At 45.7% G+C, this 17,800-nt stretch overlaps 1 protein-coding gene across 1 annotated transcript in view; it reads left to right on the top strand.

Moving 5' to 3' along the window:
* ATP8B3 (ATPase phospholipid transporting 8B3) overlaps positions 1-17,800 on the top strand; it is a 335,474-nt gene that overhangs the window by 267,283 nt on the left and 50,391 nt on the right. The window contains exon 24 of the mRNA XM_068234593.1: positions 17,174-17,257. Coding sequence (XP_068090694.1) covers positions 17,174-17,257 — 84 coding nt within the window. The remainder of the gene's footprint in view (positions 1-17,173; positions 17,258-17,800) is intronic.

Genomic DNA, 17,800 nt, shown 5'->3' with positions numbered 1-17,800 from the left:
TGAGATCAAGGCCCTCACACCCAAGATTAGGGAACTGTATTGTCTTTGTGTTATATTCCAGACTATTTCCAGGGTTTTGATGATCACGGAACTCACACCCAAGACTAGGGAATTGTATTATCATTTATGTTATGCTCCAGACTAGTTCCAGGGTGTTGTGACTACGGACCTCACACCCAAAACTAGGATTGTGCTACTACTGTATTATGTTAGCCCAGTTCAGGGCAAGACCTTATATCAGCAGCAGGGCTTCCTGCAACCCCAGCCTCGGTCCCTCGCTCAGGGGTCCACAGGCTACAGGAATATCACCCACAGTCAGGGGTGAATTCCTCAGGAGTCTTAGGCCGCCAGCTCCTCTGGTGGTCTTCACTCAGAGTTGTTACTGTTGCACCAAACACACTCTCTCAGGTGTCTAGAGGTTAGACATATCTGGTTATTGACGATTCCGCAGATGCTCAATAATCGGGTATATCTGTATTCTTGGGGATACTGCGGATCGCCAAGGATCAGATTCTCTCTCTGGTTGCTGACACCGATCGTTACAAAAACTTTCCATTTCCGGTCCCACTGGGCAAAACAGTCTGGGAAATTAGGTCCTGCTGCATTTTTTTGTCCGTTGGAGCGGAACAGATGTGAACGGATCCATTGGATCAATTCGCATACCGGTCCATTTGTACAGTATACGTTCCACTCCCATCCCGCTCACCGCTAATGTGAACCGGGACTTACTGATCTCGGTGATTTATCTTTTGACACTAGTTTCTGCATCGGTTCTGCAAAAAATTGAAGTATAGTATGGACAAAGCATCTGATGAATAAAAGGCTTAATATTAAACTGATGTAGGTGGATTCTATTTTAGAACAATCAAGCATTTTGAAATTACACCTTTAAAATAAGGTAGCTTGAAAATATTTTTGACTAACGTAAATCATTTTTTATTATTAATCATTTGACCAACATTAGTACAAACCCATCTCAGCACTGGACTATTTTTTTGCTTTCAATGGTGCACCGTAGCTTTTATGTAGTGTTCCTGAAATAGACAGTCTTGATTTGTCATATACCTGTCATGCTGATGCGTGATGCGTAACATACAATATAACACACAAATAATACGTAAGGGTGGTCCGTAGTCAAACACAGAGTCAGATATCTACGTACAGAGTAGTTAGGCAAAATAGTGGTTAATAACAAGCAGGAGTCATACACTAAAGTCAGATGTCAGTCGTATTGTAGGGATCAGGCAAAAAACAAAGTCAGAGACAGGCCGAGTCTTAATCGTATATCAGATAGGTACAGAAGGACTAGACAGAGGCAAGGTCAGGAGGCAGGCAAAAGGTTGTTACACAGATAATAATACAATAGATGTTACTACAATAATAATAGGATATTACGAATGAATTACAAAATATAACTACAAGAACAATACTGACTGACTAGAGTACATATATATTGTGCGTCTACACAATATATTAATGTATCTCAATAGGTAGCTAGCTAGGCCAGGAACCAGCCTACTGATTAGCAGTGCTGCTCGGATACCATTTTTCACTATCTGGAACTAATTCGGATCCAGATACCCCTCTATCCGATCCGGTCAGATATCTGGATCAAACATTTTCCAATCCGAATCCGGGTCGGATATCCGACCCCAGTATCCGGGGTATCCGTCTGGATTCGGATATCTGGATAGAAAAATCGGAAGTGCCCTTTAAATTGCTTTAAAAAGGGTGATATTGTATTAAGCTAACAGACTGCGCTAAAATTGCTACTAAAATAGCCTTTATTTGTAAACTTCAATTAGTATTTAAAATATCTTCCTCAATGATAAAATGATAAGAACAATATAATAAAAAATTAAAATGATAAATACATTGCTTGGGCCCCAGTGAAAAAAGTGAATATTGCTTAAATTGCAGACTAGTAGTTCTGAGCATTGACCAATGTTTGAAAAAAGTCTGAGTTATTCAGTGGCTGATTATCCACAAAGTCCTATGTTGGATCGTGTCCTGGTTGAAAACCAAAGCAATAAATCAATAAGAGGTACCTCATACAAATGCTACTGGTGACAGGTAATCCTCCGTACTGTGTTCCCACACGGCTGGATCCGGAAATTTTGCAAAGCGAAGAGATTCTTCGGGAGGCGCTCTATCTCACCTGCCTTGGCCGGTGGCTGGGTGAGAGAGACTGGACGGATGGTTGCGTCGGGCTAATTAGCCCGGCTCCCTGGGTAGCGAGGATGGTAAGAGCTTGAGTGCACACACGGGGATGGAACTTCCGTGTGCATACGGAGATGGAACTCCCGTGATCTTAGCACTGCTGCCTAACGCTGGGCTCCACCACGCCTCCTTCCTTTCTCGTGAGTGACGTCACTGATGCAGCCTCCGCTGACGTTTCGGGAGGAACGCCTCCCTTTCTCAAAGCACGGCTGCAGAGTGGGACTGGAGGCGTGCTGATGTAGCTATACCCACGTGATCCATTATTCACTTACTTGACTTATACGCATTTGAATAATGGATCACGTGGGTATAGCTATATCAGCACGCCTCCAGTCCCACTCTGCAGCCGTGCTTTGAGAAAGGGAGGCGTTCCTCCCGAAACGTCAGCGGAGGCTGCATCAGTGACGTCACTCACGAGAAAGGAAGGAGGCGTGGTGGAGCCCAGCGTTAGGCAGCAGTGCTAAGATCACGGGAGTTCCATCTCCGTATGCACACGGAAGTTCCATCCCCGTGTGTGCACTCAAGCTCTTACCATCCTCGCTACCCAGGAAGCCGGGCTAATTAGCCCGACGCAACCATCCGTCCAGTCTCTCTCACCCAGCCACCGGCCGGGGCAGGTGAGATAGAGCGGCTCCCGAAGAATCTCTTCGCTTTGCAAAATTTCCGGATCCAGCCGTGTGGGAACACAGTACGGAGGATTACCTGTCACCAGTAGCATTTGTATGAGGTACCTCTTATTGATTTATTGCTTTGGTTTTCAACCAGGACACGATCCAACATAGGACTTTGTGGATAATCAGCCACTGAATAACTCAGACTTTTTTCAAACATTGGTCAATGCTCAGAACTACTAGTCTGCAATTTAAGCAATATTCACTTTTTTCACTGGGGCCCAAGCAATGTATTTATCATTTTAATTTTTTATTATATTGTTCTTATCATTTTATCATTGAGGAAGATATTTTAAATACTAATTGAAGTTTACAAATAAAGGCTATTTTAGTAGCAATTTTAGCGCAGTCTGTTGGCTTAATACAATATCATTCATTTATACACGAGGAGGTGGGATTCCTTTAACAGTACTGGCAGCTTGTTAGGTGCTGGCGCAACACTATCCACTATATACTTGCTTTAAAAAGGGTTTTTAGGGTCAATAAGGCATGTATCATCAGGGGAACTCTGATGATCTGGGGACTTAAAATCCCCCCCCCCTCAAAAAAAAATGGCTGTCAATCAACATCAGGCCTAGGTTCCAGACAGCGGTCGTGCAGCCCACATTGTATCCAAAGTCCAAAATGCAAAGTGCCACGTGCAAAGTGCGACGTGAAAACACGTGCAAAGTGCAAAGTGCCACGTGCAAAGTGCAAACACATGCAAATTGCAAAGTGCCACGTGCAAAGTGCCATGTGCAAAGTGCAAAGTGCCATATGCAAACACGTGCAAAGTGCAAAGTGTCATGTGCAAAGTACCACGTGCAAACACATGCAAAGTGCAAAGTGCCACATGAAAACACGTGCAAAGTGCAAAGTGCCACGTGCAAAGTGCAAAGTGCCACGTTCAAACACGTGCAAAGTGCCATGTGCAAAGTGCAAAGTGCCACGTGCAAACATGTGCAAAGTGCCACATGCAAAGTGCAACGTGCAAACACATGCAAAGTGTCACATGCAAAGTGCCACGTGCAAAGTGCCATGTGCAAACACGTGCAAAGTGCAAAGTGCCATGTGCAAAGTGACACGTGGCACTTTGCACATGGCACTTTGCATATGACATGTGGCACTTTGCACTTTGCACATGTATGCACTTTGCACTTTGCACGTGTATGCACTTTGCACGTGGCACTTTGCACGTGTTTGCACGTGGCACTTTGCACTTTGCATGTGTTTGCACTTTGCATGTGGCACTTTGCACTTTGTACGTGTTTGCACTTTGCACTTTGTACGTGTTTGCACTTTGCACATGGCACTTTGCACGTGTTTGCACCTTGCACATGGCACTTTGCACTTTGCACGTGTTTGCACGTGGCAGGCAGCAGCTGACCTGGTGTGTGTACAGCACACACACAGACACATTGCAGCTGCAGCAGCACTGCAGCACACACTCTAAATGTCACACTATGACATCAATCAAGCTAATGAACGATTTAACTATAGTGTAGTGATAGTGAAGGGGTTAATCACTGAACAGCTTATCACTGTGTACACCCCTTGGCCCAGCAGCACTGCAGCACACAATCTAACTGTCACACTATGAGACATCAATCAAGCTAATTAATGATTTAACTATAGAGTAGTAATAGTAGTGAAGGGGTTAATCAATGAACAGCTTTAGGTTTATAACTGTGTACAGCCCTTTGTAGGGCACCAGCACTGGAGCATGTCTCTCAGTGTGCATTCAGCAAGCCAGGATGATCTGTCTCATCATAGCAGCCCTCCTTATTATACAGGGGGGCTGGCCAGTGTTCCTTTCTGTGATTGGGTGCCAGGGCTTAGGCTGCGAGGCCTCTGATTGGCTCAATGAGGTCAGGTGGTGGCGGCCAGGGTTCCCCTCTGTGATTGGTTGCTAGGGCTTCTGCTGGGAGCCCTCTGATTGGCTCCAGGACGTCATAACCTTAGTTACAGTATTTCTGATCCGGATAGCCGCAATATCCGCGGATATCCGCGTTATGCGCCCAACTATCCGATAGCTATCCGGATTTGGGCCCAGCTATCCGGAATCCGGTAGGATAGGCCTAAAAAGTTTGGATATCCGGATTACCCGGATAACCGGAATCCTGATGAGCAGCACTGCTGATTAGTATCAAGGCCAGCGAGTGAATGACTCGCCTGGCCTAATATACCTTAGAAGAGGGAATGAGCCAAGCCCACATCAGACACGCCTCCTTAACTTGTAAGAGCCGATCTGGCTCGCACGCATCTGGGTAAACTGCGCACGCGCACCTCCCGACACACCGCGGCCGCGGCGAAGACGCCAGCAGAACGGATGATGCGGAGGATCCCCTGCGAGAGCGAGTCCCACCAGAGACGCCGTGAGGAACGTCACTGGACCCACCATGGAAAGGTAAAGTTGTTACATTAACCCCCCCCCCCCCCCAAGGAGTGGTCTCCGAACACTCTTTACCAGGCCTATCAGGATGATCCTGATTAAATTCCTGAATCAGTTGATCAGCATGAATCTGACGGGCAGGAACCCAACATCTCTCCTCAGGACCATAACCCTTCCAGTCCACTAAGTACTGTAATGAATTACAGATCTTCCTAGAATCAAGAATTTTCTTTATCTCGTATTCAAGTTGTCCGTCCACTTCAATAGGAGGTGGTGGATCTACAGATGACAATATATCGGCAGCAGGCTTTAATAGTGACACATGAAAAGAGTTGACCCCTTTAATGGTTTTAGTCAGTGTCACACGATAAACCACATCATTGATCTTTTCCTGAATAGGATAGGGTCCGATAAACTTAGGCCCTAATTTGGCTGAGGGTTGACTTAACGGAATGTTACGGGTGGAGACCCAGACCAGGTCTCCCGGGGAAAACTCAAATTCACATGAGCGTTTGTTATCAGCATAGTGTTTTTGTCGTTCAACTGCATCTTGCAGATTCTGTTGTACCTGAGGCCAAAAACGCTGCACATGGGTACTCCATTCTTCCAATGCTGGAAAAACAGAAGGTGAGGAAGGGAAACATGTGAATTTAGGATTCTGACCGGTGACAATAAAAAAATGATGACATCTTGGGAGAGGAGCTAGGAAGGTTATTAAAAGCAAATTCAGCAAAAGGAAGGAATTCTAGCCATGTCTCCTGACAATCGGAAACAAAACTTTGAAGAAACTGCTCCAGAGATTGATTGGTTCTTTCGGTTTGTCCGTTAGACTCTGGATGATAACCAGAAGAATAGGACAAAGTGATACCCAAAATGGTGCTGAATTCTCGCTAAAAATGTGACACAAATTGGACACCCCGATCAGAGACAATGTTGTCAGGGATTCCATGCAACCGAAAAATGTGTACTATAAATAGATTAGCCAACTCTTGAGCTGAGGGTAATCCAGCAAGGGGCACGAAGTGAGCCATTTTGCTGAAACGGTCAATAACAACCCAGACCACTTTCTTACCACCAGAAGGAGGTAAATCGACCACGAAATCCATAGACAAGTGAGACCAGGGTCTGGAAGGAATCGGCAGAGGTGTAAGATAACCTCGATAGGCACTCCCAGAGGCTTTGCTTCTGGCACAAGTGGTACATGGTGCCACAAAAACCTTACAATCCTTTCTGAGAGAGGGCCACCACACATGTCGGGACAAAAGCTCCAATGTCTTAGTCTCACCTGGATGACCTGCCAGTTTGCTATCATGAAATAACTGAAGGACCTGAAGACGAAACTGTAAGGGGATGTAATCTACCCCAGACGGTTTATCAATTGGAGCATCTACTTGATAAGACTCTAATAATGCATGAACATCAAGAAATTAATTCGTCTGAAGTGCAGCAATCACTCGGCTAGAAGGTAAGATATTTTCAGGAGGAGTGGGTGAAAGGCAGTCTGTCTCAAAGCTTCTGGACAAAGCATCAGCTTTTACATTCTTAGACCCTGGCTTATATGTGATTATGAAATTGAAATGTGAAAAAAAACATAGCCCATTGTGCCTGCCTGGGGTTCAATCTCTTAGCTCGCTCTATGTATTCCAGGTTCTTATGGTCGGTGTAAACGGTATTAGGATGTAATGCTCCCTCCAACCAGTGTCTCCACTCTTCAAATGCCATTTTTACAGCTAATAATTCCTTGTTACTAGAGCTGTCGCGAACCACCGATTTTTGGTTCGCGAACCCTGTTCGCGAACCTCCGCGAAAGGTTCGGTTCGCGAAAAAGTTCGCGAACCGCAATAGACTTCAATGGGTAGGCGAACTTTAAAAATTTGAAAAAATTCTACAGGCTGCAAAAATGATAGAAAACATGTTTCAAGGGCTCTAATACCTGGAGCTCCACCCTCCTCCTCCTCCTCCCTCCCTCATCTTCTACCTGTCTCCTCCTCCCTCCTCCCTCCAAACAATACCAGTTGCCTGGTAATGGCCTGGTAAGTAATGCCTGGATGGTGTAATGCTTAACCACCCTGGCGTTCTGATTAAATCGCCAGGGTGGCTGCGGGAGGGGTTTTTTTAAATAAAAAAAAAACTATTTCATGCAGCCAACTGAAAGTTGGCTGCATGAAAGCCCACTAGAGGGCGCTCCGGAGGCGATCTTCCGATCGCCTCCGGCGCCCATAATAAACAAGGAAGGCCGCAATGAGCGGCCTTCCTTGTTTTGCTTATATCGTCGCCATAGCGACGAGCGGAGTGACGTCATCGACGTCAGCCGACGTCCTGACGTCAGCCGCCTCCGATCCAGCCCTTAGCGCTGGCCGGAACTTTTTGTTCCGGCTGCGCAGGGCTCAGGCGGCTAGGGGGGCCCTCTTTCGCCGCTGCTCGTGGCGAATCGCCGCAAAGCGGCGGCGATCAGGCAGCACACGCGGCTGGCAAAGTGCCGGCTGCGTGTGCTGCACTTTATTTGATAAAAATCGGCCCAGCAGGGCCTGAGCGGCGACCTCCGGCGGTGTTGGACGAGCTGAGCTCGTCCAGACCGCTCAGGTGGTTAAGTGCTCTGCCTCTGACACAGGAGACCAGGGTTTGAATCTCGGCTCTGTCTGTTCAGTAAGCCAGCACCTATTCAGTAGGAGACCTTAGGCAAGTCTTCCTAACACTGCTACTGCCTATAGAGCATGCCCTAGTGGCTGCAGCTCTGGTGCTTTGAGTCTGCCAGGAGAAAAGCGTGATATAAATGTTATTTGTCTTGTCTACTGGAGGGAGGAGGGTCTCATCTGCCAGGGAATTATACTATTTCAAAAACCAGTTTACATACCATGGCTGGGAATCGAACCCAGATCTCACTGTGTGGTGGGCAAGTCACCCTAACCACTGTACCACAACAGTACTAACTGAAGCTGGCCTAGTATGTACTATTTATGTTCAATGCAATAGAAACATTAGGTTGCTTAAAGGGAACCTTAACTGAGAGTGATATGGATGTTTCCTGTAAACAATACCAGTTGCCTGGCAGTCCAGCTGATCTCTGTGACTGCAATAGTGGCTGAATCACACCCTGAAACAAGCATGCAGCTAATCCAGTCTGACTTCAGTCAGAGCACCTGATCTGCATGCTTGTTCAGGGGCTGTGGCTAAAAGTATTAGAGACACAGGATCAGCAGGCGATTCAGGCAACTGGTATTATTTTAAAAGGAAAAATCCATATCCTTCACCGTTTAGGTTCCCTTTAAGGATTTGTAGCATAAAAGCTAACTCACATTGGCTGGGAATCAAACCCAGGTCTCACTGTGTGGTGGGCAAGCACCCTAACCGCTGTACCACAACAGTACTAACTGAAGCTGGCCTAGCATTTACCATTTATGCTCAATACAAGAGAAAAAGTAGACACGACAAATAACATTTATATCACGCTTTTCTCCTGGCGGACTCAAAGCACCAGAGCTGCAGCCACTAGGGCATGCTCTATAGGCAGTAGCAGTGTTAGGAAGACTTGCCTAAGGTCTCCTACTGAATAGGTGCTGGCTTACTGAACAGACAGAGCCGAGATTCAAACCCTGGTCTCCTGTGTCAGAGGCAGAGCACTTAAGCATTACACCATCCAGACATTACTTACCAGGCCATTACCAGGCAACTGGTATTGTTTACAGGAAACATCCATATCACTCTCAGTTAAGGTTCCCTTTAAGCAAACTAATGTTTCTATTGCATTGAGCATAAATAGTAAATGCTAGGCCAGCTTCAGTTAGTACTGTTGTGGTACAGCAGTTCGGGTGCTTGCCCACCACACAGTGAGACCTGGGTTCGATTCCCAGCCAATGTGAGTTGACTTTTATGCTACAAATCCTTAAAGGGAACCTAAACTGAGAAGGATATGGATTTTTCCTTTTAAAATAATACCAGTTGCCTGAATCGCCTGCTGATCCTGTGTCTCTAATACTTTTAGCCACAGCCCCTGAACAAGCATGCAGATCAGGTGCTCTGACTGAAGTCAGACTGGATTAGCTGCATGCTTGTTTCAGGGTGTGATTTAGCCACTATTGCAGTCACAGAGATCAGCTGGACTGCCAGGCAACTGGTATTGTTTACAGGAAACATCCATATCACTCTCAGTTAAGGTTCCCTTTAAGCAACCTAATGTTTCTATTGCATTGAGCATAAATAGTACATGCTAGGCCAGCTTCAGTTAGTACTGTTGTGGTACAGCGGTTAGGGTGACTTGCCCACCACACAGTGAGATCTGGGTTCAATTCCCAGCCATGGTATGTAAACTGGTTTTTGAAATAGTATAATTCCCTGGCTGATGAGACCCTCCTCCCTCCGGTAGGGGGGAGAAGGGTGGAGGGAGGAGGGTCCCTTAACTAATTAGTGCAGGCAGACAAGTGAGTGAAATGGCATAAGGACCTTGCTTGGAGGAGGGAGGGAGGGAGGGTGGGCCTCCTGCAGGCAGACAAGTGAGTGAAACGGCATAAGGACCTTGCTTGGAGGAGGGAGGGTGGGCCTCCAGCAGTGAGAGCAGTGTGTTTGGCAATAATGTGACTGCTGACTGTGATGTAGAGGGTCAAAGTTTTGCTCAATACAGCATTATGGAGTGAATCGAACTTCCGCAAAAGTTCGCCTGGTGCAGGCGAACGCGAACCCCCAAAGTTCGCCTGGAACCATTCGCCGGCGAACAGTTCGCTACATCTCTACTTGTTACCTATGTCATAATTTCTTTCGGCTGAAGAAAATTTCTTAGAGAGAAACGCACATGGATGCATCCACTCAGGTTGACCAGAAAATTGGGACAGGACTGCTCCTACTCCCACCTCAGAAGCATCAACTTCAACAATGAACGGCAAGGCGACATTAGGTTGAAAACGAATAGGAGCTGAACAAAATGCATTTTTTAATTCAGAGAAGGCCTCACAAGCTTTAACAGACCAATTTACAGGATCAGCGTCTTTTTTCGTTAGATCAGTAATGGGGGCTACCGACGTGGAGAAATTTTTTATGAACTTGCGATAGTAGTTAGCAAAGCCCCAAAACCGCTGAATAGCTTTTAACCCCTTAGGCTGAGGCCACTTAAGCACTGCAGAAAGCTTCTTAGGATCCATAGAAAGGCCTGAGTCGGAAATGATGTATCGGAGGAACGGTACCTGCGTCACCTCGAATAGACATTTCTCTAATTTAGCAAATAGAGAATTCTCTCTCAACTTTTGTAACACATATTTCACGTGTTCATGATGTTCCAGCAATGAGCCAGAATAAACAAGGATGTCATCTAAGTAAATAACAACAAATTTACCTAAAACATCTCGGAAAACATAATTTACGAAATCCTGGAAGACAGCCGGAGCATTACACAGACCGAAGGGCATAACAAGATATTCATAGTGCCCATCTTGGATATTAAAGGCCGTCTTCCACTCGTCCCCCTGATGAATACATCTTAAATTGTAAACTCCTCGTAAGTCCAATTTAGAAAAAATCCTAGCCCCGAGACTTGAGAAAAGAGGTCATCGATCAAAGGCAAGGGGTAACGATTTTTTGCTGTAATTTTATTTAGACCCCTGTAATCAATACAGGGGCGGAGGCCCCTGTCTTTTTTTCCACAAAAAAGAAGCCTGCCCCAGCGGGTGATGTAGAAGGTCAGATAAAGCCTTTATTCAAATTTTCCCTAATATACTCTTTCATGGCCAATTTCTCTGGACCCGTTAAATTGTACAGATGACCTCGGGGAGGCATAGTACCAGGCAACAATTCTACCGGACAGTCATAAGGCCTGTGTGGTGGTAATATATCTGCAGATTGTGAGGAAAATACATCAGAAAAAGCAATGTAAGGTGATGGGACCTCGTTACATTTTACCTCTAGACTAGAGAGTAGTATTCTCTTGAGACACTCCTTTAGTGGTATGCACTGGCGTTCTCCTCGCTGACCAAGAGATGAGTTGACCAGAATTCAAATCAATCCCAGGATTGTGGAGTTGAAGCCAGGGTAACCCCAGAACCAAGGGACTGGAGGGCATTCTTAAAACAAAAAACTGAATCTGTTCAAAATGCATAACTCCTATCTGCAGAGAGACTTCCGGAGTAACAGTAATGGGTTTCTTGGCCTGTAAAGGAGTATCATCGATACCTGTGACAAACAGTTTGTTCTGCAAGGCTTAACCGGAATACCTAGCTCAGTAGCGAAAACAGAATCAATGAAGTTACCAGCAGCCCCGGAATCTACAAAAGCCTGGCATTGTAGGGACTTATTGTCCCACGTTATGGTAGCAGGTAACAGTAATTTTTTACTTTTGAGGGGAAAAGACTGACCACCCAAGTGAAGTCCCCTTTCTTCACTTAGGTGCTGGAGTTTTCCAGAACCCTCTTGGCAGAAAAAGTCTGAATAAAATGTCCTTTTTCCCCACAATACATACATAGACCCTCTTTTCTCCTTCTAAGTTTTTCTGTTGGAGAAAGTTTGGAATATCCTAATTGCATTGGTTCTTCAGTCACAACAGAGGAAGCACTAGTCTATTAATGGCGGTAGTCACAGTAGTATAAGTCTTTCCCTGACATCTGTATCTTAAACGTCTGTCGACTCTTATGGCTAAGGATATAGCATCCTGTAAAGTTTTCGGGTTCTGGATGACTCACCAACATGTCATTTACGGAATCCGACAAGCCAAATAGAAATTGATCCATATGTGCTGTACCACCCCAGTTAACAGAAACAGACCACTTCTTGAACTCTGCCGCATACTCCTCCACAGTATAACGACCTTGCCGGAGATCTCTTAATTTACGAGTGGCAAGACATACAACGATTTTGAAAGTTGCTAAAATCTGAACGTAAGCCTCAGAACTTTTCTGGTAAGAGCATTTTAGGTTCAATTATGGGTAAGCTAGGAGCAATGGGAGCCGGCTGCGAGTTATTCGCATTGGCGGAGGCACTCAACTGAGTTGGTTAACTGAGTCAACTGATTTTGCTGAGTCGCTACCTGCTCAGTGAGATGATTAACGGCTCCTGCTAAAGAGACAATCTGCCTTTGCAGCTCGTCCATATTCATGGGCCTTGATAATGTCACGCTGATGCGTGAGGCGTAACGTACAATATAACACACAAATGATACGTAAGGGTGGTCCGGACTGGTCCGTAGTCAAACACAGAGTCAGATATCGAGGTACAGAGTAGTTAGGCAAAATCGTGGTTAATAACAAGCAGGAGTCATACACTAAAGTCAGATGTCAGTCTGTTGTAGGGATCAGGCAAAAAACAAAGTCAGAGACAGGCCGAGTTGTAAACGTATATCAGATGGCTAAGGTACAGAAGGACTAGACAGAGGCAAGGTCAGGAGGCAGGCAAAAGGTCGGTACACAGATAATAATACAATAGATGTTACTACAATAATATCAGGAGGATATTACGAATCAATTACAAAATATAACTACAAGAACAATACTGACTGACTAGAGTACATATATATTGTGCGTCTACACAATATATTAATGTATCTCAGTAGCTAGCTAGCTAGGCCAGGAACCAGCGTACTGATTAGTATCAAGGCCAGCGAGCCCAGCGCACAGGAGGGTCTACAATTAGACACACCTCCTTAACTTGTAAGAGCCGCTCTGGCTTGCACGTGCACATCTGGGTAAACTGCGCAGTCATGGACCCACCACGGAAAGGTAAAGTTGTTACAATACCACAGATTGCGCCAGGATGGTAGCCACTGCCACAGGTCACAGCATGTAACACTTCCTCCCGCTCCACCTTTTCCCCCCTGACCCCACGCAATTAATTATCTTTACAGTCTAATCTGGGTTTCCTCTTTCCATCGGACCAATTAACAGTACAGGCTCCAGTGCCTCAGCATGTGGCCTCAGACCAGCACACCACATGGTTCAGCACCAGCTGATTCCCGGCTCACATTACTCTGTTTCCTGCAGCGACTCAGGCTTAGAGAGAAAGCCGATCCTCACCATCTCCATGGCTGAGGGAACCGCTGATTCCAAGGGACCCAAATCCAGTGAGCACATCCCACCATCAATGGGCCCTCCATCCAGACCAGGACCACCTGGCCAGGTCACCTCCAGGATACTGCCGCAGGATGCCGTCTCTGTACTCCACAGGATACCACTTCTGGACAGCCACCTAAAAGCACAGCCACTGCCACAAGGGGGTCAAGCCTTCTCGCTCCACATGTTGGCTGCAATCAGAGCCGGCCTTTGGGGGTGGCAAGTGGGGCAATTGTCCCAGGCCCCGCGCCTGAAGAGGCCCCGCACCCTCTGCAGCGGTGGGGAGAGCGGGCATAGTAGTTAAAACTCACGTGTCTTCCTCCGATCCTCACAGCTACCATCTATTTCCTCTCCCAGCATCTGTGTATTGGTACCAGCTCCCCCTATGATGACGTGACCGCATGTCACCACAGGGGGAGCTGTTACCAATACACAGATGCTGGGAGAGGAAATAGATGGTAGCTGTGAGGATCGGAGGAAGACACGTGAGTTTTAACTACTCTCCCCACCGCTGCAGGCTGCAGCCACCTTCATATCTAACTTGTACTGCGGGGCACCTACCTCTCTAATCTATACTGCAGGCACCTATCTAAACTATACTGCAGTCACCTATCTAATCTATACTGCAGGCTGGCACCTATCTATTTTATACTGCAGGCACCTATCTAATCTATACTGCAGGGCACTACCTATCTAATCTATACTGCAGGCACCTATCTAATCTATACTGCAGGCACCTATCTAATCTATACTGTAGGCACCTACCTATCTAATCTATACTGCAGGCACCTATCTAATCTATACTGCAGGCTGGCACATATCTAATCTATACTGCAGGCACCTATCTAATCTATACTGCAGGCTGGCACCTACCTATCTAATCTATACTGCAGGCACCTTCCTATCTAATCTATACTGCAGGCTGACACCTACCTATCTAATCTATACTGCAGGCACCTTCCTATCTAATCTATACTGCAGGCACCTACCTATCTAATCTATACTGCAGTCACCTATCTAATCTATACTGCAGGCAGCTACCCATCTAATCTATACTGCAGTCACCTATCTAATCTATACTGCAGGCACCTACCCATCTAATCTATACTGCAGGAACCTATCTAATCTATACTGCAGGCACCTTCCTATCTAATCTATACTGCAGGCTGGCACCTTTCTAATCTATACTGCAGGCACCTATCTAACCTGTACTGCAGGCTGGCACCTATCTATCTAATTTATACTGCAGGCACCTATCTAATCTGTATTGCAGGGCACCTACCTATCGAATCTATACTGCTGGCACCTATCTAATATATACTGCGGGGTACCTACCTAACTAATCTATACTGCAGGCACCTATCTAATCTATACTGCAGGGTACCTACCTACCTATCTAATCTGTACTGCAGGGCACCTACCTGTCTAATCTATACTGCAGGGCACCTACCTACCTATCTAATCTATACTGCAGAGCACCTACCTATCTAACCTATACTGCAGGCACCTATCTAATCTATACTGCAGGGAACCTACCTATCTAATCTATACTGCAGGGCACCTACCTATCTAATCTATACTGCAGGGCACTTTCCTATCTAACCTATACAGAGTGTGTGCATCCACAGTGCATGTGTGTGTGTGTATCCAACAGCATATTTCTCTAGGCCCCACATATGACACTCGCCCCAGGCCCCGCGTACTCTAAGGCCACCTCTGGCTGCAATCCAGGAGAGCCAGGCCAAAGACCTCACCTCTTAAGTGCTGCTGCTACCAGAGAAGCCCGCCCCCACCACCAACATTATCACTACCACCACGCTGGCTCACTCTACAGCCTCCAAGCAATCGAGTAGCTGCTCCATCATGAAGGCCAGCCGAGCAGCAGCCAGCGGCCTTCAGGTGCTCCAGGTTTTCAGACTTTTAACGGGCCAGGCATTATGGTGACCCCCATCCCTTACATTTGATCAGAGTCTGACACCAGGCCACCACTGCCACTGCATGCTGGAAGGCCATAGCAGCCCTCCCTCTCTGGATCCACTGCACTGCTGCTAAAAGTTTTCCAACTTTACCTGCTGCACAAGCTTTACCAGTCACCAGTCTCCACAGCAGCCACGGGCTTGCAGCAAACTCTGCTAGGGGAGACAGGCCACTTTCGCCCCACACACTGCTCACCATTTTGGTCTTCTGCCTCCACACGGCAGTCTCCACACGGCCCCCTACGTTATCTGTAAGGGGGGACATCCAGGGACTAATGCTTCTCTCCCTCTTTCCCTATTTTCTCTGTCTTTTTTCCTCTCTCTCTTCTTTGGGGACAGACTGCAGGGCATCTGATTCATTTATAGCTGCAGAGCATTTTGAGTGCCATAGACGGCAGCAGATTACCACCCTGGTCCTTCTCCTGGGTTAATTGTTTGCGTATCTTTATCTATGCCTAACCTTCGTATAATCTACTGTATACTTAATGCACCATACTGTTGTTTACTGAACTACTGTATGTTACTGTACCACTACCCACCCTGTTAGTGCCAAAACCAATACTGGGTACAACCCCCATTGTACTTGGCGAAATAAACCTGATTGTCAGATAAAATGATTTGTAACCACATATTTCATTTTACATTACATTTACATTGAACAAAACAGATTAAATGCACAGAGGCAAAATTGGGACATTTATTGCTATTCTTTTTTTAAGCAGTGTATTAAGGTTTTTTTAAACGGAGCAGAGTTCTAAGGAGAGAACAGAGATTCCAACAATGTCTTTTCTCTCCCTGCAAATGTATTTGCTGTGATTGGTTAGTCACAGTGAACATGTGACTTGAAGCCCTCCTTTTTCAATGTTAAGGATGACCATAATGTGTTCTGCCACATATTCCTAGTAAATATATCTCCAGTGGCGTAGCTAAGAATCTGTGGGCCCTGGTGCAAGTTTTACATGGGGCCCCCCAAGCACTCTATACATAACAATTTATACGGCGCACCAAAAACTGCAAAGGACAGCAACAGTGTCTGAGGTGCAAGAAGGGGATGGAAAACAGTTTGTTAATGATTACTACTATTTAAAGGGACACTTAAGTCAAACAAAAAAAATTAGTTTTACTCACCTGGGGCTTCCAATAGACCCCTGCAGCTGTCCGGTGCCCTCGCCGTCTCCCTCCGATCCTCCTGGCCCCGCCGGCAGCCACTTCCTGTTTCGGTGACAGGAGCTGACAGGCTGGGGACGCGAGTGATTCTTCGCGTTCCTGGCCACAATAGTGCCATCTATGCTGTTATAGCATATATCATATACCATATAGCAGCATAGAGGGTGCTAATGTGTCTGGGAACGCGAAGAATCACTCGCGTCCCCAGCCTGTCAGCTCCTGTCACTGAAACAGGAAGTGGCTGCCGGCGGGGCCAAGAGGATCGGAGGGAGACAGCGAGGGCACCGGACAGCTGCAGGGGGCTATTGGAAGCCCTCGGTGAGTAAAACTCATTTTTTTTGTTTGACATAAGTGTCCCTTTAAAGTATCTATAGAAGGGATTATTACCAGCACAGGGCAAATAGAGAGCTAATACTATACTTGAGTGAGGGCCCCTCAGGGCCCCTCTGACCCAAGAGCCCCGATGCGGTCGCTACCTCTGCAACCCCTCTTGCTACGCCACTGTATATCTCCAAAGTTAATTATGCTGCAGTAGATCAGAGACCATTGCAACTCATAAGCAACAGCAGTAGTATCTGAATTAGATCATCAGCAGATTCTGTTGAAGGATTGCTTTATAATTGTCCCTTTTTGTATGGCTGTGTGATCTGTCTTTCCTGTTAGAAGATAGCAGTGCATATATTGTATAAAAATAAATGTTTGGCAATAACTCATTTGACTTACTGTCTTCTCCTTATAATACAGACAAGTTTTGACAGCTGGTTCATAGCGTTTTACTCTGTGCTCATGTCTGCATATCCAGCATTATTCATGGGATTATTTGAACAGGTAAGAAGATATTCTTGAATTCATGGAAATACATGACATAAATACTTTGTTAACATTAAAGTGAACTGAAGTGGAAAAAAATGTATAATATAATGAATTGTATGTGTAGTACTTATAATTAATAGAACATTCGTAGCAAAGAAAAAAATAGTTGTTTTTTTTTGTAAATATGACATTCTGTCATATTTGCCACTTACAAACCATACTCTGTATTTTGAATTATAAAACAAGCAGAGCTAATGACCCTTTGAACTTCCCTGCAGTAAAATCTTAACTACATCGGTTTCTTTGATGTATAAGTGCTCCAGAAAACAGCACTGTAGCCGACCAAAGTTTGGTCGGCGAGCTCAGAGAAGCTCTTTTGCATAGATAACAATTGAGGTTTTGTAACTCTTCCTGTATTTAGAAACAATGTTAGAATCATTTATTTGCTACTAATGCTTATATTTCTTAGCTGTAATACACATACAATTCATTATACAATAAGTTTATTTTGCTTCAGTGTCACTTATCTAGAAGCAATAATTCACAGTGGGATCCAAT

Source organism: Hyperolius riggenbachi, chromosome 1 (genome assembly GCF_040937935.1).
Source record: "Hyperolius riggenbachi isolate aHypRig1 chromosome 1, aHypRig1.pri, whole genome shotgun sequence".
In the NCBI taxonomy this organism is placed as follows: domain Eukaryota; kingdom Metazoa; phylum Chordata; class Amphibia; order Anura; family Hyperoliidae; genus Hyperolius; species Hyperolius riggenbachi.
Note: the sequence above shows the minus strand (reverse complement) of the source record. Positions and strands in the feature narration are given on the sequence as shown.